The sequence below is a fragment of the Buteo buteo genome, chromosome 25 (assembly GCF_964188355.1).
Source record: "Buteo buteo chromosome 25, bButBut1.hap1.1, whole genome shotgun sequence".
NCBI classification, from domain to species: Eukaryota; Metazoa; Chordata; class Aves; order Accipitriformes; family Accipitridae; genus Buteo; species Buteo buteo.
This window is the reverse complement of record NC_134195.1, coordinates 6909469-6931661: the sequence shown is the minus strand read 5'-3', so window position 1 is coordinate 6931661 and position 22193 is coordinate 6909469. Positions and strand designations below refer to the sequence as shown.

General features: G+C 42.2%; 1 protein-coding gene and 1 long non-coding RNA gene across 2 annotated transcripts; one reads left to right on the top strand and one right to left on the bottom strand.

Annotated features, from left to right (window-relative positions):
• Positions 1 to 1526: 1526 nt before the first annotated feature.
• Positions 1527 to 7237, bottom strand: LOC142044633 (uncharacterized). The gene is made up of 3 exons (XR_012654379.1): positions 7135 to 7237; positions 2135 to 2270; positions 1527 to 1790 (listed from the first exon to the last, which is right to left on the bottom strand). It is a non-coding gene; the product is annotated as an uncharacterized LOC142044633 (long non-coding RNA).
• Positions 7238 to 7522: 285 nt separating this feature from the next.
• CNOT11 (CCR4-NOT transcription complex subunit 11) lies at positions 7523 to 20018 on the top strand. Its single transcript, XM_075057291.1, has 7 exons — positions 7523 to 7971; positions 8707 to 8871; positions 13202 to 13354; positions 13932 to 14134; positions 14894 to 15096; positions 16931 to 17027; positions 19671 to 20018. Exons 1-7 carry the CDS (start codon positions 7557 to 7559, stop codon positions 19866 to 19868), a joined length of 1434 nt encoding a protein of 477 aa, XP_074913392.1. The 5' UTR covers positions 7523 to 7556; the 3' UTR covers positions 19869 to 20018.
• The last annotated feature ends 2175 nt before the right edge of the window (positions 20019 to 22193 follow it).

Sequence of the window (22193 nt, the reverse complement as noted above, 5' to 3'; positions counted from 1 at the left end):
AAATCATCAAATATTTTTAAAGATACTTTCCTAAATGCGTCTTTGCAGTTTGAGATTCTCTCTTTGCCTGGTCTCTATATACCACTGTACCACAATGTTCAGTGATGCTCCTAAAAATACTACTGACATTTTGCCTTCTTGCACAAAAGGATTGTATTAGGTCCTAAAAGCACATTTATAAATTAGCTTTTCCAAGCATCTTTCTGGTCAAATGTCATGTGGAAAAGTGTCACATCATCAGATACTCTAACCTACTTCTTCCCTGTCTGAAACAGATTTCTAATGAGAAACTTTTGGTTTAATATTTCAATATGAGTGTGTATGTTTATACATGAATAAGTATGTACACATACAATTATATACATGGGAGATAGAAAGAAAAAAAATTTTCTTTACTAAATTTCTGAAATTTTCTTTCTAAAGGGAAAGAATGGGAAGAAGTGACTCTCCCAATGGCTAGGAGTTGAAATGGGCAAGAGGGACAACAGATTTCCAGTCCCTACACACATGTATTTTTATGCTTTTATACCCGATTGCTATGGAGCATGTTTGCCTTGCTCCTGGAACAGGACTAGAACACAGACCACCATCCTGCGTCTCACCAACCACACTCCCACTAAACCCATCAGACTCTGCTTTTGCTCCCTTTCCCTCCCAGAGAATCTTTAATCCCTGTAAAAAAATCAAAGTAACCTCAGCCAGAGGAGATGAACACTCCCCTCTGCTCCTAACAGGCATAGCCTGGGCTGCAGTTTAAAACCCTGTGGGCAGAGGAAGAAGGAGAACCTGAATCTCCCACTTCCTGGACAAAAGCTCTCTAATCAGCTCTGAATTATCGAATACTCTTCCAGAAGGTGGACTTCAAATTTGTAGCTTAAGCATAAAGTCCTTCCTCCTGCAATTTTATCTGCATAGGTAAAGATTCAACTGAAATTGATTTTAGATGAAAACAGAAACATAAAGCATAAATCATCAAGCCACGGAACGGAAATAGTCCCATTTGAGTCAGATGTGCAATTGCATAGCTCAAATTAAAAATGCTGAGTGCTCAGATTAAAGTTCACAGTAAAGAGTTCCCGAGCAATGAATATACTGAATGTTTTTACACAAAACACATGCTCAGCTATTTTAGAATTACAGATGGATTTAAAAAAATCCCTGTCTGATTAAACAGTAAGTAGAAAGGACAAATGAAAATATCATTTTGCTTCAAATAATTTTTTGAGGAAAAAAAATGTTTCTGAGTTATCAGGGAAGGGTTTCCTAGTCAGAAGAAGGGCCTACGCAAAGATGTATATGCAAATAGCCACACTGTATGCTGCTTTTATGTGCCAATATGACCCTGCTGGAGTTTCACCATTGATTTTAAATGGGGCCAAAGCGCCATTTCTTCTGGAAGTGTCTAACACTCAAGAAACCAAGTGAGTGGACTAACATTAATTTACATGTGTGAGCATCCACCATTTGAAAACTGGCTCAAAATGCAGAGGTATCACTAAAATTCACAGCAGTTAAAAGATTTCAGCAACAAACATGTTTATTTCTAAGCCACCCAGTGTTCAGCACTCATGCGATGATATTTTTGGTGTTTCTTAAGCGCTCTTCAAACTGATGCAAGAACCCTTGGCACCTTTGAGGTCTGACTAACAAGCGAAGATGTGTTCTCATACAGTTACTCAGGAAGGCTTTTAGGCATTGTTAGCATGCCAATACTGTTGATTGCTCCAGGAATAACAAAATCTGTTTCTGCATTGGTGGTCCTGTCTTGTGTTTTGAATTGAAGAGATGAACTAGGAAGAAAAACATGCAAAGGTCGCTAGAAAGATGCACATGAAGAGATGCATACAAAATGCACCTACTCCTTCCTCTTTCTGATATGTTGCTATTTAAAACACACTGTAGATGGGATGGGTCACTTAAACTATTATAGAAAGGAATTTGTGTACAAGAGAGAATTCTCATGAGAATAAACAGAACAATCTGGAAGTGCTTTAATCTACCCTTTGACTTTAAGGTGTGATTTAATTCCTTCCCACTGTGTCCTTCCCAAATGAAATGTGGGATAAAAGATAGGCTGGTGGGAGTTGTTTCCTAAGTATTCAGCCTCTTTGTTAGAAGAAACTCAAATACTTACTGCAGAGCAAGTTGATTTAATACATCTTCTTTGCCACTTTTTCTTTCTCCTTTCAAATGCTGTCTTTTTCTATTGATCCTTCATTAGCAGTTTTTGCCTAGTGCCCACAATGCAGTTCGTGTTCCTTGGCTGTCATCTAAAATACAATACCAAACAATAACATAATCAATTTTAATAAGGAAAGAAGGAAAAACAACTTCTACAGTTAAATTACACAGCCTTTCCCTTAGCTCAGGAAATCAAATCAAATCAAACTGAATGTGCTTCTTTGGTTGCGGATCTAATTTTCCAGTAACAATGACAATTTGTCAAAGGCTGGGTTTCATTTAAATACTAAAACAATTGCATACTAATGCTCAAATAATTTGTAAAGGTTTATTTGTATTTGCAAAGGGTTACCTGCCAGACTAGATTGTCTGTGTCACTTTTAGTCTGGAATCTCTGTATCTGTATTAGCATTTATGAGCCAATAGGACAGAGTCAGACAGCGAGACTGAGAGTCAGTAATTTAAGTATAGCATAAATCACTTTATCCCTCTTTAGGAACTCAAAGCATGATTTTTACTGAGGTTCTTACTCAAACCCAAATATAAAGAATGACAGGTATATTTTATGCTTTTATTGACCATTTAATAGCTATTCTATAAGCCATCTAAAAGAAATGGAATATGCTCAGCCTGCTCCCAGAGGAGCTGTTCTGCAAAGGCAGAAAACTGAATTCTTCCCTTTACACCATGAGACTGTGCTGCAGTGATGCATCTCCTGTGGAATCTGCCCCCCCCCCCCCCCCGACCCACTGGGGTAGCTGGGGCCCCAACCTTCCTCCTCGAGTGTAATGTGATCCATTTCAGAAATCAAATCTGGGTGAGAACTCATTTTATTTGAGTCTGCACTAGTATCACATACTCTCTCTTCTTCATTACACAAGTTTTGAGCCCAAGAATATCCAACACACTCATGTGCTCACAAAATAGAGCACCCTGTGCAGTTACAGAAACACTCTTTTGCAGAACATTTACTACCCTTTCTGCCCCAAGGGTATTTTACCCCCATCTTTTTCTTAGATTAAGATTTTTGCTACCCTGAAATGGCAATCTGTTTTAAAATCACTGTGGCTTCAAAATTCCTTTTGTCAACTGGTGCTTATGCCCATCCCACTTCCTATAAAGTATTCCACCTTCTAAACTGCTAGCTTTCCTGCTCTGCCCAGAAACCTTTTAATTTGGGTAGAATAATTTCAGATGGCTGCATTAGCCACATATGAGTCACAATTTTTTTGCTCTCTCAGTCATTGGGGAAACTTTTTATTGCTCTGAAGTCCATTTCTGCAATTCTACATCCATTATTCCAGTAAGTACATTATCCAAGAGTGGCTTACATTTCTGAAATTTATAGGAAAAGAAGAGGCAGCTTTCTCTTTCTAAAGATATTTCGTCTTTTTGTTCTGTTGTCTTCAGCAGAATTTGTTATTAGGAGCAGGCTGTACAAAAAAGACCACCTGGACAGAAGCATCACAGGTCTCTTTGACTGTGGATTAGCATGCAGCAAACTGTCCCCCAATTTAAGGCACAATTTTAGGTGTGATCATTTCTAACCATAAACTTAATCCCCAAAATGAACAAATACAACTTTTGCCAGCACGCCAGAAACAGAAAATCTGCTTGCCAGTCTGAGGTCAACAGATGAGAGCAACATACAAAATCCTCAAGGAAGGATTAGGAGAAAAGCTATATTAATTCTTTGCATCTCTATATGGGATCTTGGAGGTGTTCCCAGACAAGAACCTTTACTGATGGGGTACAAGTGAAAAGAACTGTCTCACAGTGAAGCATCAGTAAAAGATGTGAAATGAAATTCATAAAATGAGTCACCAGGACCAGATGGGATTCACCCAAGAGATTTTTATCAGCTGAAGGATGAAGATGCTAAACTATGGACTGCGATGCGCAAGCTGCTCATCAAAATGGTCTCAGTACCAAAGAAATAAGGGTGGCAAGTCTGATACCAATTTTTAACAAGGCCATGGAGATAATCCAACAAACTATAAACCACCAAGTCCAATTTCTGTGCTGAGAAAATTGCATGAAACTACAGCAATGACCAGAACTTGCGTGTACAAAGGTGAGACTGAGGAGTAACCCCTCCGTGTGTGCGTAAAGGGACGGATGATGCACTCTTCTCGGGTACGTGCTAAGCTTCCTGGTGAGCAAAAATCATTCAGGACTGTAAAAACTAAAACTGGCAGGAAGGTGCTGCAGAGGATTTTTGTAATATTGCATGACTGCATTAAATGGCAGCGATATCAAGTATTTGATAAATACAAAGTAAAATACTGCAATGAGAGTGGGGTGGAAAAGGAAGGAATCCTCCCCTTTTGTAGTGGTGGGTGCTACCTATCTATTCCTGCTGAGGAGGTCATTGAGGACAGTTCTTTTATAGTGTCAGGTTCATGGCTCAAAAGAGCAAACATGAAAAAGGAAAAGAGAAGTAAACAGGACTCATAAAAGTGTATAAATCTGTGGGACACTCACAGCTTGAACACTGGATGCAAGTTTGGTCCCCCCTTCTCAAAAAGGATACGGCAGAAGTAGAAAAGAGAGAAGGGCAACAAGGATGGCAGAATGAGGATGGCAGAGAAGGGGACATGTCCTTAGGGAGGAACAACCGAGGTAAGGCATGGCAAGAGATGCACAGAATGATGAGCAATGAGCAGAGGGGAGAAGGAAGTACTGGTTTGCACAGCAACAGTTTTTAAACTGCAGAACCCATTGCCACAGGGCTTTATGCACGCCAAAAATAAAAATGGGTTCATAGAGCACGTAAGAAGAGCTCAAGAAAAAAAATTTCCTTGGGGCTGGGAATCGTAGTGATGAGCATTTGACCTTCGACTCAGGAAGTGCCTGAACAGCAGATGGCCAGAAGCCAGGTGTACACAGGGGAAAGCATCACTCTGTGCTTTCCCGGCTGGATGCTTCTGCTAGCAGTCATGGACAAGACGCTGAGCTAGGTGAACATTATCCTATGTTTTTGTGTACAGTTACGGACGTTTATAGCCAGAGCTACCCACACGAGTTTCTTTCAGTCACTCCTATCAGGAAAACTTAGTTTTGCTTTAATTAGCTATCACTCTCTCAAGTCTTTTACACCCTTGTATCAAACCGTAACTCCTAGTCTCTCTAGCAGGTTTAAAAGAGACCCAGAAACAGCCCCTTGGGCCTCTTCCACTCTGCAGACCACTGACACAGTTTCACCTCCCCAATCTATTGCAAGGGCTCTTTGACCCCGCAGAACCAAATCTCTCTCTGGCAGGAACAGAGAACCACAACTTCTCTGCACGTCAGCAAGACAGAGGGGAAGACAAAGCTGGCCTGTTCTGTATATCCTCAGCCCCTCTGTAAACTGAAATGTCTTCTCATAGACTGAGCATTCGAGTCAGCTGCCAAAGTTCATCTTTCTACCTATTTATACAGAAATCCATATGAGTTGTGAGGAACATTCTCCCACAGACTCTTCCTCTCTAAACTACTGAGCTTTCACATTGTTTGACTGAAGATATTCAACTTCTTTTCTCACTTCATCACAGGTAAGGGTGGAAAGCTCTTGTTCATGTCCATGCCTTCCCAAGTTCTCCAGCTAGCCCTACCGCACACCTACACGGATTACTTCCTCAGCAATTTGCAATCCTTTGATCTTCTTCCTAAGTCTTACAATTAAAGTCCTTGCTGCAGTTGTTAGTAAATTCTAAATTGGCCCAAAATTCCAAGACCTCCTTCATTTCCTTGAATACCGAGCTGGCCATGGCAGGAAGCTCACTGGCATCCTCTTCCATCTGCTTCGCTGTTCCAGCTGAGTTGACTTGCAAGCAGACCTCTCACTGTGATCTAGTCGGCTGGTGAGCAGCTGCTCTATCAACAAGGCTTCCGGATCACACCTCACATGGCTGCAGACCCTGTTTTTTCCCAAAGGCATCATTTTTTAACATCTGTGTATGTACGTGAAGCCTGTACATCTCTCAGATCTTGGTTTCTTTCCCACCAATAATGTGAATTAAGGAACGCATCTATTACTTGGTCTATGTGCAGAACGCTAGCTTGCAATTAGTATTAGAAACTGGATCCCACCTCTCACACCAGCACGGCTAACTAGAAAGCCAAGGTCTTCCGGGCTGGGTGACCTGAGAGGAGTACTGATACTAGACGAATCAGACGGCAGAAGCAGCATCTGCTGTCAGGACCCTCCAAGCCCTTCTCCTCTCAGCACACACCACAGAAAGCTCTTCCTCCAGGCCATGACCTCAGCTCTTCCTCAGGCTATGCCCGACGTGCCGTCCCTCAAGATGCCCTTCCACAAGATAAGCTGGTGAAAGAGACCATCGCACTCAAAAGGGATGTTCTTCCACCCCTGGCTCCCAGCTGCACATCACCGCAGCTCACCGTTGCCGAGAACCCCACCGGCAAAGCCAGTAGCTCTCCGCTGAACCGGATCATGGAAGAACCGGGCGAGTGCTGCCCTCCGGGACACTTTAGGCCGGGGCAGCAAGAGCAGGTGACCACCACCCTTCCCTTCATCACTGGCGGCACGGCGAGGCTGTCACCGCCGCTGACTGACGCGCGGCCTTGGTGTCCCCCTCGGTTCTGTCACTCTCGGGGGGACGCACAACCCCTCGCGGGGCACGGAACGTGCCCTCACTCCCCTTCGGGGTAGTGACGGGGAAGGAGGTGCCGGGGGCTGGGGGCTCCCCTTCGTTCAGAAAGCGACAGGATGACCTCACAGCGAGACGTCACCAAACGCGTCGCCGTTCCGTCGTTAACCGAAACGGCGACGAGGCGTTCCTCGGCCAGAAGAGAACCGCGGGACCCACACGTGGGCAGGGAGCTGGGGCACCGATGGCGGCACCGGCAGGCGGGGCTCCGCTTCGGCCCCCTCCTGCCCGCCAGAGGGAATCGCGTTTTTCCAGCTCCCCACGCGGGGCCGACACCCCCGCTGCGGCCGACACCCACCAGCTCTCTCGCTGGGTCCCGCTTGCCGGTGCGGCCTTGCCCCCGCGACCGGGCCCCGCCGGAGCGGGCCCGTCCCTCACAGCGCGGAGAGGGGATGAGCTCCGCCCCCGCCCCGCCCCGCCCCGCTGCGCGCGGGGAGGCGGGCCCGCCGCCGCCGCGCGCCGCCGGGCTCCCCCTACCGGCCCCACCGGCCGCCGCGCGGCCGCCCCGCCCCCGCCCGGCGTCAGCCAATCCCCCGCGCTCCTCCCCGCCCGCCCCGGCCAATAGCGTGCGCGCCTCCTCGTCGCCCCGGTGCCGAGGCGGAACGGCTCCCCCCCCCCCCCCCCGCCCTTCTCCGCCGCCGTCGGCTTACGGCCGCGTCGTAAAAGGGGGCCGGCGCGACGGCGCGAGTGCGGCGTTACGGCAGCGGGCGAGGCGGGCGGATGCCCGGCGGCGGCGGGAGCCCGGCGCCCGGCACTCAGGGGGGAGCGGAGGCGGGCGAGGCGGGCGGCGGGCCGGCGGGCGGCAGGATGAGCCTGTCGCCGAAGGAGCTGTCGAGCCTGCTGAGCATCGTGTCGGAGGAGGCGGGGGGCAGCACCTTCGAGGGCCTCTCCAGCGCCTTCCACCACTACTTCGGCAAGGCCGAGCACTTCCGCCTGGGCTCCGTCCTCGTCCTCCTGCTGCAGCAGCCCGACCTGCTGCCCAGCCCGGCGCAGCGCCTCACCGCCCTCTACCTCCTCTGGGAGATGTACCGCACCGAGCCCCTCGCCGCCAACCCCTTCGCCGCCGTCTTCGCCCACCTCCTCAACCCCGCGCCCGAGCGCGGAGGCGACGAGGCGGAGCGCACGCCGCTCTCAGGTGCGTCCCGCCCCGGGGAGGGGGGGACGGGACACACGGACAACGGAGGAGCCCTCCCGGCGGGGGCAGCGCTTGGGCGGCTCCGTTAGCGCTGCCCCGTCCCGGCTTCCCGCCTTGGGGATAAAAGCCGTGGGACTCTTTCATGGGAAGCGTCCCTGGGCTTGATGTCCCGCTTGGCCCGAGGCGGGTGAAAGCCGTTCCGAACACCCACAGGTCGTCGGAAGCCTCCGACAGCTTTAAGGCTGTGAAACAAACCTCTTAAATACCTGAAACGCTTTGCCCCGCGTCGGTAAATACAAGCGTGACGGCGATGGGTAAACCAGTTTCCGAAAAAAATTTGCTTTTGTCACTTGCGGTACGAATTGCCGTGTCTGGTCATACTTAATAGCTCACCGGTTGTCTAAGTGGGAAAGCTCACCCCTGTGACTGACTGAGCGTCTGATGTGGCGTGTCGAGACGCGTGATGCCCATCAGTGTAACGCTGTATTGTCACAGAATGGTTTGGGTTGGAAGGGACCTCTAAAGATCGTCTAGTCCAACCCCCCGCATTCTACATCACTGCAGGAGCTGAGTAGGTAACAATTTTGTATGTACTCACAAAGACTCTTCAGCTGCACTGATCTTGCCTTAAGTAACGCGTGTGGTTTAGTTTTGCTTGATCTACGTGAGGCATATGGCAACCATTAATGCTACTGCCTTAAAAATCGAGGGTTGTTTTTCATTGTGTCTCCACAGGCTTCTTACCTCCCATAACTCCTCCAGAAAAATTCTTTCTTTCTCAACTGATGTTGGCCCCCCCTAGAGAACTGTTCAAGAAGACTCCTCGGCAGATTGCTTCAATGGACGTGGGCAACATGGCTCAGTCAGTGGATATAAGTGGGCTTCAGCTGGCATTAGCAGGTAAGGAAGATTTGCGGCTGTGGTCCGCTTATGAACGGAAATGCTAACTGTAATGTGGCCGTCGCCTGAGAAACGCTCTTGTCTATCCTAAGTACGAAGAAGGTCGAACTGTGCTTTAGGGTCTTCAAGCCCCTGTTCAAGCACATAGAGAAACTTTAAGCAGAGATTATGTCCTAACTGTTTTATCCTACTTAACAAGCAGCTTTTTAAGCATATCTGTTACTGCCTTAAACATGAGAACGTTTTGCAAGTATAGGAAGATTTTCATCTAAAGCTTTGTGGGTGACTTTGTGTGTATGTATTTTTATCCCTCTTCACTCTTTGCAGTATTTCTAGTGTGAGAGAACAGGCATAGCTGTCATGCTGCCATGTACCAGTACTGCAGCTGTACCTGGCAAATTGGCTATGACAATTATATCTTCAGTTTTATAAAATAAAGTTGAATCTTACAGCGTTAGCTCAAGAGTGGGAAGGTGGTCTACTTCTACTAGATTGAAAAGAAAAGCAATGTGATGCTTATCGTTTAACAGGAGAAAAGGAGCAGGAACATGATTGTTCTGGTCACGTTGACTGATGAGTCACAGCTGGAGCTAATCTGAAATAGAAAATACTCTTGGGAACAAGGAGCCAATTTGAACACTAAAACATAGTGTTTTTTTCTTAGGTATGTGCAAATGGACCTGCTTGCTTGAAAACTGACCGTCCCACTTCTATATCTGTACAATGTGGTTTATTGCTCTGAGGTCATCAGGCACTAACTAGGCTTTCTCTGTCCTGCGGTTCTATCTTGGTATTGTCATTTTTTTCTGTGGAATCTGACATCGACTTGTTATGCTGTGGTATACTGTCCTTCATTCACAGTGTACAGATGTCCTCTGGTGTCCTTCTTAGCTACTATTTCCAGACTGTGGCATCTTTTGAAAATGCAAATTGAATACCCTAACATACCGTCACGGGCGAGACAAACCCTTCTGGTTCTTGTTCTGTTCATCCTGTCTGTGTTTACTAGAGCACTTCGGTGAATTCAGGTTTTGTGAAACTTCAGGTAACTTGTGGTTTTTACCATAAGGCATGTGTAATGCCTTAAAGAGGGCTGGAGTTTTTTTCATTTGTTTTCATTTGTTTTCCGCTTGGTACTATGTTTTCCTTCTGAACAATTTGTTCCCGTTAAAAATGAAACATGTAGGGAACCTCAAAATGGTAGTTGTATGGATGCGTATTCTAGGCCACGCATTTTAATTTGTCCTTTTTTAAAATGGAAGACACCGATGGCTTGAACTACAATACAAAGTCATTAATGGTGCTTTGCAAAATTAAGCCCTGTAAGATGTGCTTGTATCATTATTTACATAATCCAGTAAACATACATAATTAATTGCTTATGAGCACTTGTAGGAGTTATGTAACAAAACAAGCTGCCTCTGAAAAAGCTTTCTGCTGTCATTCTCAGACTTCTTGCTGTAGCTCCCTAGAATAAATGTCTGCTTTCTAGTCACTTAAGAAGATAAGTCTTTTGCTCTTTTTAATATTGTGATGCTTCTTGACAGCCTGTTTGTCATGTTTTGGAAGGTCTGTGAGGTTTTTGACAAGTCTTCAGTATATTTCTCCAAATGATTCAATGTGCAGGTTAAAGCTGGTGCAGGATGACGGTGCTTAGATAATGCATTTGCAGTGTTGCGTTTCTTCCCTTTCCCCCCATATTTCACAGAACAGGTGTAAGACTTGGTGACCCTTCAAAATTGTGGTCCCTGAGATGAATTCAGGGCTATTTAGAGCAGAATGATTTTGACTTGCTTTAGAATATACCTGCAAAATCAACTTAAATACTTTAGAAAGCATTAATTTTTTTTTTCAGTCAGTGTATCTATACCAATCCTTTTTGTGTGAAGGGAGGAAAAAAATACTTGGCTTGTCTTCTGAACTTGAGCTCATTGTGACAATTCGCTTGCAGCTGTATGGTGTTTTTTCTAGTTTTGGTTTTCTTTTTTTGTTTTTAGGGTCGTTCCGTCCCGTCCCCACCCCCCCCCCAAAAAAAAACCCCAAACCAAAACAAAAAAAAACCAAACTCAACCTAGAATGTCAGAATAGAGCATTTTGGGAATGAGTATTAAAACTTGCTTTGTTCTCTTCTCCCTTTGGTCTACAGGAAGTTCATTCAAGCATTGGTCTCTCCCTATAACTTGGCTTTGTTGATCTGGTGTGTTACCGTATTAAAAATGTAATTTTCTCGTAGTTGCAGAGATGGGTCTTCTGGCAAAGTGCTCCTAACTTTTTGTCTGCTAAACCTTATTTGATCTAAGAGTAATTGACCTGCATTAAAGTTAAGTTGGTAATAGATTGTAGAGCTTTCCTTTAAGAATCAAAGAAAGTTTCTTTTTACCTGTAAAAAGAAGAAAGAATAGCTCCATAAGGGAATCTAAGTGCTGTTTTCAGATTAGTTTTTTTAAATTTAAATGTCTTGGTTCAGGATGCTATATTCTTTCCTGTTAAATTGCCATGTTCTAATTCTTGCTTCTGCTTACCTGAAACTGTTGATCCAGCCCTAATTCTTGAAGCTGTGAGGGTGAGCTTTTGAGCTTCAATGTGTATAGGGGCTCATGCAGACTGCTAAAATCAGTGAATTGAGGGACTGTATCGTAAACTCTTATATTTCTAATTAAGCATCATTAATCATTTGAGATTATGAGGATACAAACAAATCGGTGACTTACCGACTGATGGATTTAAGTTCTAGGCTATAAATGAAAAGACTTAAAAATGATGCCCAGTACCTCCTCCCCCCCCCCGAACTTCATGTGTTAAATCAACCCTTCTGTTCAGTGGCTAAATGAAAGTATTCACAAGATGGAGTTTCAAACAGTTTATAAAGTAGAAGACACATTTTATAAACCAGCTTATTTGGACTTTGACTTTAAATTATTTTTTTTTGAAAATAAAAAGAGTATGCTAGTTGTTACCTTTAACAGAAAAACATACCCTGCTGTGCTGCTTCAGTGAGCATATATGCAAATGTTTGCATGATCTGAAATAATTGGATCAAGTAGGCCAGAAAGCCAAAAAAGAAATTAGCAGTGGGTGGTGCTTTGTTTTGATGATCCTTTTGTCACTCACAGTTTCAGTGTCTCTCATGGATTTGGTTGGAGTCATATGAAATAGTTCATAGGCGTGAGAAGCTGGGAAGGGTCAACGTGGTTCCACGAAAAGGAGCAAGCACACTTTGCTTAGAAGTGATAGGGACAGTACACTAAATCTGAGAGCACTACACTTAATTAGTCAGGAAAAGGAGTGGTGGTTAGTTTCACGTGGAACTTTTTCAAGGGATTCCTTGCGTGGTACCAACAATTATGGACTTCAGATTACTTAAGGCTTAATCTGCTCCTTGCTCTTCTATGTTAAAGGACTGGCGGGGGGGGGGGGCGGGTAGGAGTGTCAGGTGATGGTCTGTAGTGGTTTTTTCTGTTTTTTTCCTGTTGTTTTTTTTTTGCCAAAGCAATGGAAAACATCTCAAAATAGTACAGGGAATATAGAAGATCAGCCATTAAGTCTTCAGGTACAGAAGAGTTGTAGATTATGAGAGAACAACAAGACAGAAAAATCTAACAGTGTGAATATTGAGCCCCATAGTTTCTTTCTGGCCAGTTTCTTCAAGTCGTCAGCTGTATATACTAACCTTAATATTATTTTTATGTAACTTGTTTATGGTCTGTAATTTGGCCTTTAAAGGGACACTTTCAGCTGCTCTCAGGTTTGTGTTAATGACGATGTATGTAGAATCACATAATCATTAAACTCCCATCTTTTTTTCACCAAGCACTTACAGCTTGACAGTGAATGCAAAAGTAGCTTATGCGATGCCAGTGAAATGTGTTGGACAAATTTGAATAGCTGAATTCAGGTCTAGTATGACCATTATCATTGCAGAGTCTGTAAATATATCTGTGTAGATCTTTCACTTCCCTTCTCTGAGAAGAAATGATTGCAAAACTAGATACAGCATGTGAACTCTTTCAGGAGTACCATGTGAACCTACTAATGTGCTTTTAGATGCAGATTACATCAGTTACTTACCTTTTCTAAAGCCAAGACTACATTTCAGATTCGTTTCTATTTCTTCTTTATCCTTGCTGCATACCTCTGTCCCTTGCCTGTCAGCTGGCACCGTGAGTACTAGCTGCCTGACACAGTACTAAATTTCATGTTGATGTTATATCTTTTTTGTTTTTTTAAAGCCAATTCTTCTCTAAAGCTGCTTGTTTCTCACTACTTTTAGTATTCCAGGCACCTCTGTTTCAATTTTATGCTTTAATATTATGGACTGGCCTTCTTTCAGAACGTCAGTCTGAGTTGCCAACACAGAGCAAGGCCAGCTTCCCCAGTATTCTCAGCGATCCTGACCCAGATTCTTCCAACTCCGGTTTTGACAGCTCCGTTGCCTCCCAGATCACGGAAGCCTTAGTGAGTGGACCAAAACCTCCTATAGAAAGTATGTGCATTTTCACATCTTTGTTTCTGTAACTTATGATGTGCTATGTCGTTATACTTTTCCAGATGAAATGTAATGTAATTCAGAAGTATTTCCAAGGTATGAAATGGGAATGAAGATGAATGAAGCAGTGCAAAACTGTGTCAGGCTCTCTCCAGATCAGACTCCATAGTGTTCACGTTTCCAGACTTTTAAAAATCTGGAGCCTGTCTTCAAGCCATTACCTGTGTCATCTGTTGGCTAAAACACTGTGTCTGATGCCCCTCAGGTCTTAGTCCCCTACACTAAGATCTGCATTGACTGTTAACACCTTCCAAAGAAGCAGTTACTGTGGAAGGAAAAAAGACCATAGAATCAGTAACTTAGTGATCTGAATGAAGAGGGAAAAACAGGCTGATGTAACAGCATCACTAAAAATTGGAAATAAATGTTTTTCTGGGAGGCAAATAAGATTGTAATGCTGTTCTCAGTGTTATAATAGCTTAAAGAAATGGGGGCTTTGGGGGTTGTCTTTTTGTACTGATGTAAAACGGAATACCTGAAGCTTAAAAAATGTTTCATGTTGTTGCCATTTCAGGTCACTTTCGACCAGAGTTTATTCGACCACCGCCTCCGCTCCATATATGTGAGGATGAATTGGCATGGTTAAATCCAATAGAGCCAGATCACACAATTCAGTGGGATAAGTCAATGTGTGTTAAGAACAGCACTGGAGTTGAGATAAAAAGAATCATGGCAAAAGCTTTTAAAAGTCCCTTGACTTCCCCACAGCAAACACAGGTAACTATTGTGCACTTTTCTGTTGAAAATTATTTTCTAACAAGCTGTCTAACTCATGTATTTTTTGAAAACTTGGATCACTTTCATTGATCTGTGTTTGGATTCAGGAAACTCCAAGGACTTTAAATTGTAAAAACCCAAGAGTTTTGACTTGGGTTTGCATGAATAAGGAAGAAATCTTTAAACTTCGTAGCATCGACTGGAGATAGTTACAGTTGATCAATAAGTGGCACCAATATTCTTCTGCATGGAAAAATCTTCTTATAACGAAGTTGTTCATGCTTCTGTGGAAGCTTTTGATAAGTAATTATTTCAGAAATGCCAACACTGAATATGTTTTTTTTTTTCTCAGTTTGATAGTATTACCCCTGATTTCAGTGGGCTCTTCTGATAATCATTATGCTAGCACTATAGAATATCCTTTATTTGAAGAACTTTTTCTAACAACAGTGAACTCAAAATTGAGATTTCTTTCTGCTGGACAGGAAACTAAAGAAGGCTGAAACTTTTCATGGTTTTTTTTCCTCCCTCCCTTCCCACCCACTGATGAAAGACTACTAAATGCCTTATTAAGGGTTTTATGGGCACAGTTGCCTTTACGTAGACATTTTAAAGTATACCTCCAATGTCTTTCAATAGACCCTGATCTAAAGAGTTATCATTCTCCTGTAGCTTAGATGTATTATAGCAGTTTCTTCAAGCACTAAGGTGAATAGTTAAGGAAAAAAAAACCCAACTGAGTCTTTTTTTTCTTTGCAGCTCCTTGGAGAACTGGAAAAGGACCCCAAGCTTGTTTACCATATTGGTCTCACTCCTGCCAAATTGCCAGACCTGGTTGAAAACAATCCTTTAGTAGCTATAGAAATGTTGCTGAAACTGATGCAGTCTAGTCAGATAACAGAGTATTTTTCTGTCTTGGTCAACATGGACATGTCCTTACATTCAATGGAAGTTGTAAATCGGTGAGTTCCATCTCACATCTAAGAAGGTTTCCTTAAGTATGTAAAATAACTGAACAGTTATTAAGTCATTGTGAGGCTGGCCATAGGGCTGTATTTGGATGCATTCCAAAGACTGCCAAAAGTAACAGGAATTGAAGAAATGACTAGTCAGATTACAGTGAAGGAAAAGAGTATCAAATTGTCATTCCCTTTTCAATTTCTCAGTGCTTTTTGTGGTGTTTTTTAATACTCTTTTAATAAAACTTAGTGTGCTTTGATTAATCCTGCAGAGGAAGAGTGCTGTGGATTTGTCACTTTCTATGACTACTGGACTGCCTAAGGCTTTACTTGCTTTTTTGTGTAGTTCCTTATGGACGATGCCTGTCGTTAAAGAAAAAAAACCTCTTATTTTAGTCCAGATGAAGTTTGCAAAGTTAGCTTTGGGTTGGTAATAAATAATTGAACCTCCCAAACATCTTCAATGCTAAGTTCAGAGAACACTGCCAATTTTTAAGTTCCTTTTTACAGCAGTGCCATTTAAAAAATTACTGTAATGTTAACAGCTTCCTATTAGCAGTAGCAAAACTGCAACTTAATAGGAAAAAACCGCACAATTGCCCAGCAGAAAGATGTGATGGTGGAGGCATACATATTATATTAATTATTTATCATTTTATATAATAAAATATTTTGGTTTAATGGACATTAATAATATTTTATATTAACTATTTATAACCTACCATATTAGGTGTGGTAAAAAGCACACTTCTCTTGCACAGGTGCTATGCTGGTTAATCTTTCAGTCCCTGCTCCAGGAATGGAGAGGCTTATTCAAAGAAAACAGTGTTACTCTTTAATGTTAGCAAAGTGTTTCTACTTTGAAAAGAATGGGGAAATACAGATTGCGTTGTGGATAACTTCAACTGGAGTTGATAATTACTAGAAAATCATTTTATCAAACTGTTTGATATGTTCAGCTCAAAACAGTATTTAAAATGGTTATTACTTAAGGGAGTGTCACTGCAATCTCTAATATGTCTAAACTTTTATTCAGACATCAGGTTCCTGGTTACTATATAAATTTCACTAGCAAGTATGTGTCCTATGTCCCAGGAAGCCGCAAGTTTAGTTACTGACTTCCAAAATGACCACTTACTGAATGTGTATGGTTTTGTCACTGTAGTGACTGTCACTCCCTCTGAAGAATATCATTCTTTGATGCAATAGTTCTCTAATTCTTCTGTAGTAAGAAGCTTCTGAGATTATCATGCATCATTAATCTCCAGTTAACATTTTAATTTAGTCAGGGTCTCTTTTATTTGAGCTGTAGATATTCATATTGTTTCAGTCCCTAGGACTAAAATTTGGATCTGAAGGAACTAAGGAAACTGATCTTTTGCTGTAATAAAGGAGTTATTCTGGTTGTATGCTTAAGGAAAGAGTTCAGCATCTAGATTCAGTACCTGAAATTCAAATATGAATAAGCAAAATTGTATTGCAATGCTTATTGCAGAAGCATCATGGTACTTGGACAGCTTTGGTGCTTCATCCATAAATTGGAAACTAGTATCATTGATTCATTTGTGTAATATATAGCAGATGTTTGTAGGTGTGTCAAATATACTAGAAACCCAATCTAACTCAGCTTCTGTACTGTGTCAGAGTTTAAAAAAGTTTTGGACTCTTAATGAAGAAATTAAAATTATTAGAAATATTTCTGTGGAAGCTGTCAGGAGTCAGCTCTCTATGACATGACTGGGAATAAACTAGTATCACAGGTCTAACTCATCTGTTTTGCAGTGGAATCACTAGATTCATAGCTTCATAAACCACTGGATATTTTTAATTTGAACAGGCTTACTACTGCAGTTGATCTCCCACCTGAATTTATTCATCTTTATATCTCCAATTGTATCTCCACCTGTGAACAGATTAAAGACAAATATATGCAGGTGAGTACTTTAGTAAATTGGTTAGGAAAAAGGGTCCCATATATTGCTCTGTGTACCATATGCTGAGGTTTTATAAGCCTGATAGAATAATTTAATCCTGTCTTACTGCTTCTTTATTTCAAAGGCATGGGTATTTTTTTTCCTAACACACTATGCAGTTCTTCATAGTGTTTAACAGATGTTTCTTCACCTTTTTATGAGACTTCACAGGTAATTACTGTTCCCTGTTTTTCTGTAGACATAATACACTTCTCCCTGGCAAAACTGCAATTTTATGTGGCTCGGGTCGTTATATGCAAAAGGTTTATCTGTCACTCACTTTGACTTTTCTTCACCCCAGTATTGTTTGCTTTCTGCTTAGTTTTAAGCTTCAAGTTTCTTTTCTGTACAAGCATGCCCACCACTTCCAGACCTTTGAGGTGGTGTTACAAAACTCAAGTGGAAGTCTTGCCCTTCCATCGTGACCTACAACAGCTTGCAGATATCCTCAAAGAACTAAAAACCTTCTGTTTTCTGTCTTCCTAACACCATACTCTCTGCTTCCCAAGCCTGTCGTAATTCCTCAGTATCAGCATGCAAGTTGTAGCCACTTCAAGGATCTTTACCCCCTGGGGAGGTTTCCACACCTTTGGCATGCCAGGTTGTCTACATGCTGTGTAAGGTACTTCCTTCTATCCTAAACCAATCTGTTGGTTTCATCAAGTGCCCTGTAGAACTTGCTTTCTTGGGTACGTCATTGGTAAAAAGGAGTTCCGTGTTCAGTTTACCCAAGGCTTTGTGAATCTTGACCAAGTCCTGCTTCAGCTTTTTCCTCTCAATACTGAAGGACTGCAACTTCTTTAGTCTCTTGCAACAAGGCAGCTGTTCCTTTCCCTTAAGCTTTTTTGGTGTCCTTCTCTAGCTCTACTATATCCTTAAGCTGCAGAGACAAAAATTGCGTGCAGTACACAGGATATGGGTGCAATGTGGTTTTAGATAGCAGCAAAAATCCCCCTGTCTTGTTCTCAGTACCCTTCCAGATGATGACTAACCATTTGTTATCTTTTGGTGGCTGCTGATGCTTCTTTGCTTTGGGACTCTGCCAGATACATATGCGTGGCTTGATCTGTGACCTGCTGAATACCCATGCCTGTTACATTTGGTAGCAGAATAGGAAAATAACACCATACCTGGGCTGCAGCTGCAAATATGCCTACAGGGTGGGATGCTGTGCTCAGAGGGGCTGCTGAGGGCATATAGCAGCTGTGCTTCAGGCACATGGGACAAAAAAAGAACAGAGGGTCAAGGAACACATACTGATTACCAAGTAGCGTGAAAAATGTGAGATCTAACATTTGTTAATACTGTGTATGAGGCCTCACAGCATCTGAGACATAAGATGTTTTGTCTGAAAAGCATGGTACAAAACCACTCCTATTGGAAGTGAAAGAGGCATGATCCTCAGAGATTGGGATTCAGCCAGTATCTTGCATTTGTACTTTTGTTCTGAGTTTCATGTTCCTCAGTTATTATAGCTACTCCTGTAACTAATGTGTGTTGCAGAGAAAATGTGATGCCTTTTAATTGCAGTGAAGGAAATAACTTGTTCAATTTCTGAGTTCTGTTGGTATAGGTAGCAAATTTTGCAGTAGTAGGCTCAGTTCCTGTAAAAATAGTTAATAGCTTATTTTCAGTGTCAAATAATCTAAAATACTTGGATGCTTAATCTATCAAGTCCCCTCAGTTCTGTCTGATAAACATCATTCAAGTATATAGTTGCTTTTAAAGAAAGGTTTGGGTTCAACTCTTTCTCACAATGTGAAGTACGAGACCACTTCAATGGTAAAGTAAGGTCTGCTTTTGTCCTTGAAAAATGTACTCCGTATAAAGTGAATGATTAGTGACTGGATCTGCATGTGATAAATCATAGGTGCCAGTTCCTAGGTCTCTGCTTCCCAACTCCCAGCGTGCTCTTCAAGGTGTTACCTAAGCAGCCCTTAGTAAGGAAGAACACTTCTGCAATCCCATCTTTTCACTGGATCAGGTGGGAAATGAGCCATGAGCTCTGAGGCATGTTCTTGGATTAAGTGTCCCTGGTACTACTGTCTTTCCTTCTAAGAGAGCAAGAGAGTCATGTGCTAATTCACTTCTCACAAAGCAAGTTTGGGATCAGTTCTGTTGCTGTTGCTTCCCATCTGGAGTGCCTTAATCATGTGGTGACTGGGGAATTTCGAGATGTGAAGCTTGTTCATTTTTCTTTATGGTCTTACTGTAGAAAATAAGACTAAGCAAGACCCTAGTGATGACATGATCTTAAGCTATGATCCCATCTCTCTGACTTTATTCAGAGATTATGTAATAAAGAAATTAAAAGTACAGCATGTAGGTAGACCTGGAGCTTAATTTGTGCATGGGATCAATCTTGGGAAAGCTCCTGTATCCAGAAGTACAGTACCATAAAGCAGAGGAATCCACTTTTTAAATAAAGTAGTATGGGAGATGGAAGAGTAGGGGCAGCACATAAAGAGCTTGGGAACAAGTTAATTGCTGAAGCTGAATTGCTCCAGAAATGCCTTGGTTGTACTGCTGAGGGCCAACAGTCCTTCAGCTGGCTTGCTTGCAAATATTTATTTGGATTATGAAACCATATCTCTTCTGTTTCAGAACCGCCTGGTACGTCTTGTTTGTGTCTTTCTTCAGTCTTTAATCAGAAACAAAATTATTAATGTACAGGACTTGTTTATAGAAGTGCAAGCATTCTGTATTGAGTTCAGTCGGATACGAGAAGCAGCTGGCCTTTTCAGATTGCTGAAGACACTAGACACTGGGGAAAATCCATCAGAGACAAAAACATCAAAATAAAATCACTGTGTTACTGGCAAAAAAACCAACCCTGCCACTGTTCTATGCCAATTAATTGTATATTTTAAACTTAAATCACTGGATTAATGATGTAATACATTATAAATAGCATTTTATGCATTTAAACAATAAATAATGTTTTTTCTGATACACATGCTTGAGTTTGTGAAACGTGTTAGACCTTACACTTATGCTGGTTTTGACTATGGGTTAAACTCTGTATGTCATATGCAAGTCCTGAACTACAGGCTCTAATTCCAGAGAGAATGTAAATGATGCTTGCTGTTTCACAGCAAATTTAAGTATTATTCTGGCACTCATTGTGTGTCCAAAACTGTGAAAAACTAAAGTCAACTTGTGTCAAGGTAAGTAATTTCAGTTCCTGTTTGCCCTTTCTTTACTGTGTGAGAACTTCTAGGAGCTGGATACAACTTATAATGATGCATGCTGGTTTTGGTGAGTAAGGGAAAGTCTGTCTTGATGTTTAGAAAAAGCTAAAGGCTTATCTTTACATGGCAGAAATGAAGTGTTGGGTGCTGTAGGCTCAGAGTGGTACTCTTTTCAAAATCACTGGCCTCACACCATCAGTAGTTAAGTAAAGTACCACACCTGCTTTGTGCTTGTAAGAATGTTTCACTGAGGAAAGATGGTCTCATTTCTTCCATAAAAACCCCAAGTCATGAGCATCTTCTCACTTCAAAACTTGCATAGGCAGTTGCTCTGTGGCTACCAAAATTAAAATAGCCTCTTCTAAAGCATATATTTAGAGTACCATTCAGGTGTTGGGGAAACTGGGGAGGGAGTCTGCTAAAATATTATTTTAAGCTGATCATAGAATAGCTGCTGTTATTTAAGCCTGGAGACTGAAAAGGACAATAACTTGAAAAGCTAGCTTGTTCTCATTTAATGCTGCTTGATAAATGAAAGCTGTTTTAAATCTGCATCTGCTTCTCAAATTTTTATGAAGTACAAGATCAATAATGCAAGGTCAGGACTGTCTTTTTGGCTTTCTCCTTCCAAGTAATTTAAGTTGCTAAATTGCTTGGATTGAAAAATCCCATTGATCTCTCATCTTGTGCAGCATAGTCTTTTGCTACGAAGTCCTGTGAGAAGTGTTCTCTAATCATTAGGGGTTAGACTTGTATAGCTTCCCAGAGTTAAGAGGCATTAGGCCAACTAAAGTAGCATTTATTTAAGGTCTGTTCTAATGCTAGACATTCCTTGTAAAACTCAAGATAGTTGCTGTAAGTAATTGTTAGCAGCAACAGTTAACCTAGCTTTGTGCTCTAAATTTGTACCTTAATGCTTGTACTTCAACTGTAGTAGATGTAAACTTGACTATCTTCTATGTACTAGTACCACTCTTCAAAAACATGGCTAAAAGCCCACTTTATATAGATTTTTAGGCTTTTGTTTGGAACTTTGTCATATGCTGTAGTACTAAGTAATAGGCTCCATCAGGAAACTGATGACCACTGCTTCAAGGCATTGCAATCTACCTTATGATTTACAGAATTATTTTAAAAGAATTTAAGCTTTGCAGAAAAAAAAAAGGTTGCTATGATACTACAGAAAAAGCCTAGCTGTTCTGCCTCTTCACAGTATTTGCTTGAGTTATACTGACATCCATAAATCCCCAGTCCCTAGATTTGTCCTCTAACTATAAAAAAGGTCTATGATTTTATCATGAGTACTTCTGTAATATATTAATTTCAGAGCCCTGTGCATTGATGAAAACATTCAAACTTGTTACTGAATTTGCTGTATACTTCTGCATTGTTTGCTTGTTAGGGAAAGGCGAGCCCTGCTTTCCCAAATTTGTATTGGGTTTACATGGGGGGGGGGGGGGGGGCCTGCAGGGTGGCCAGCTGAGGCCCTTGGCACCTCTGCAATAACCCTGGAGCAGTCTGAACCCCATGGAGAGGATCCACACTGGAGCAGTGCTTGGAGAGCTGCAGCCCCAGGGAGGGAGCTCACAAGGGGGCAGGGGAAAAGGGTGAGGAGGGAAGAGCAGAGACCAAATGTTATGGACTGACCACAACCTTCCTTCCCCTGCCACCCCTCACAGGGAAGGGGGAGAGGGAGAAGAGTCAGGAGGAAAGGAATGAAGCTGAGCCTAGGAAGAAGGGTAGTTTCAGTTTTGTCTTTGTTTCTCACTATCCTACTCTATTTTTAAACAGCAATAAATTAGTTTTCATCAAGTCACATCTGTTTTGCCAGTAACTGTTTCTTATTATGACCCATGACTTTTTCCATCTTATTTTCCCCCTCCTCAATAGGACAGGGGGAAAGTGAGAGCAGCTGGGTGGGCATCTAGCAACCAAC

Excerpts from the sequence above, each read along its gene's own strand:
- CNOT11 (XM_075057291.1), top strand. The coding sequence starts at position 7,557 with ATGCCCGGCGGCGGCGGGAGCCCGGCGCCCGGCACTCAGGGGGGAGCG. Across the intron at positions 8,872-13,201 it reads GCTTCAGCTGGCATTAGCAG|AACGTCAGTCTGAGTTGCCA; the intron begins GTAAGGAAGATT and ends GCCTTCTTTCAG. Across the intron at positions 15,097-16,930 it reads TCAATGGAAGTTGTAAATCG|GCTTACTACTGCAGTTGATC; the intron begins GTGAGTTCCATC and ends TAATTTGAACAG.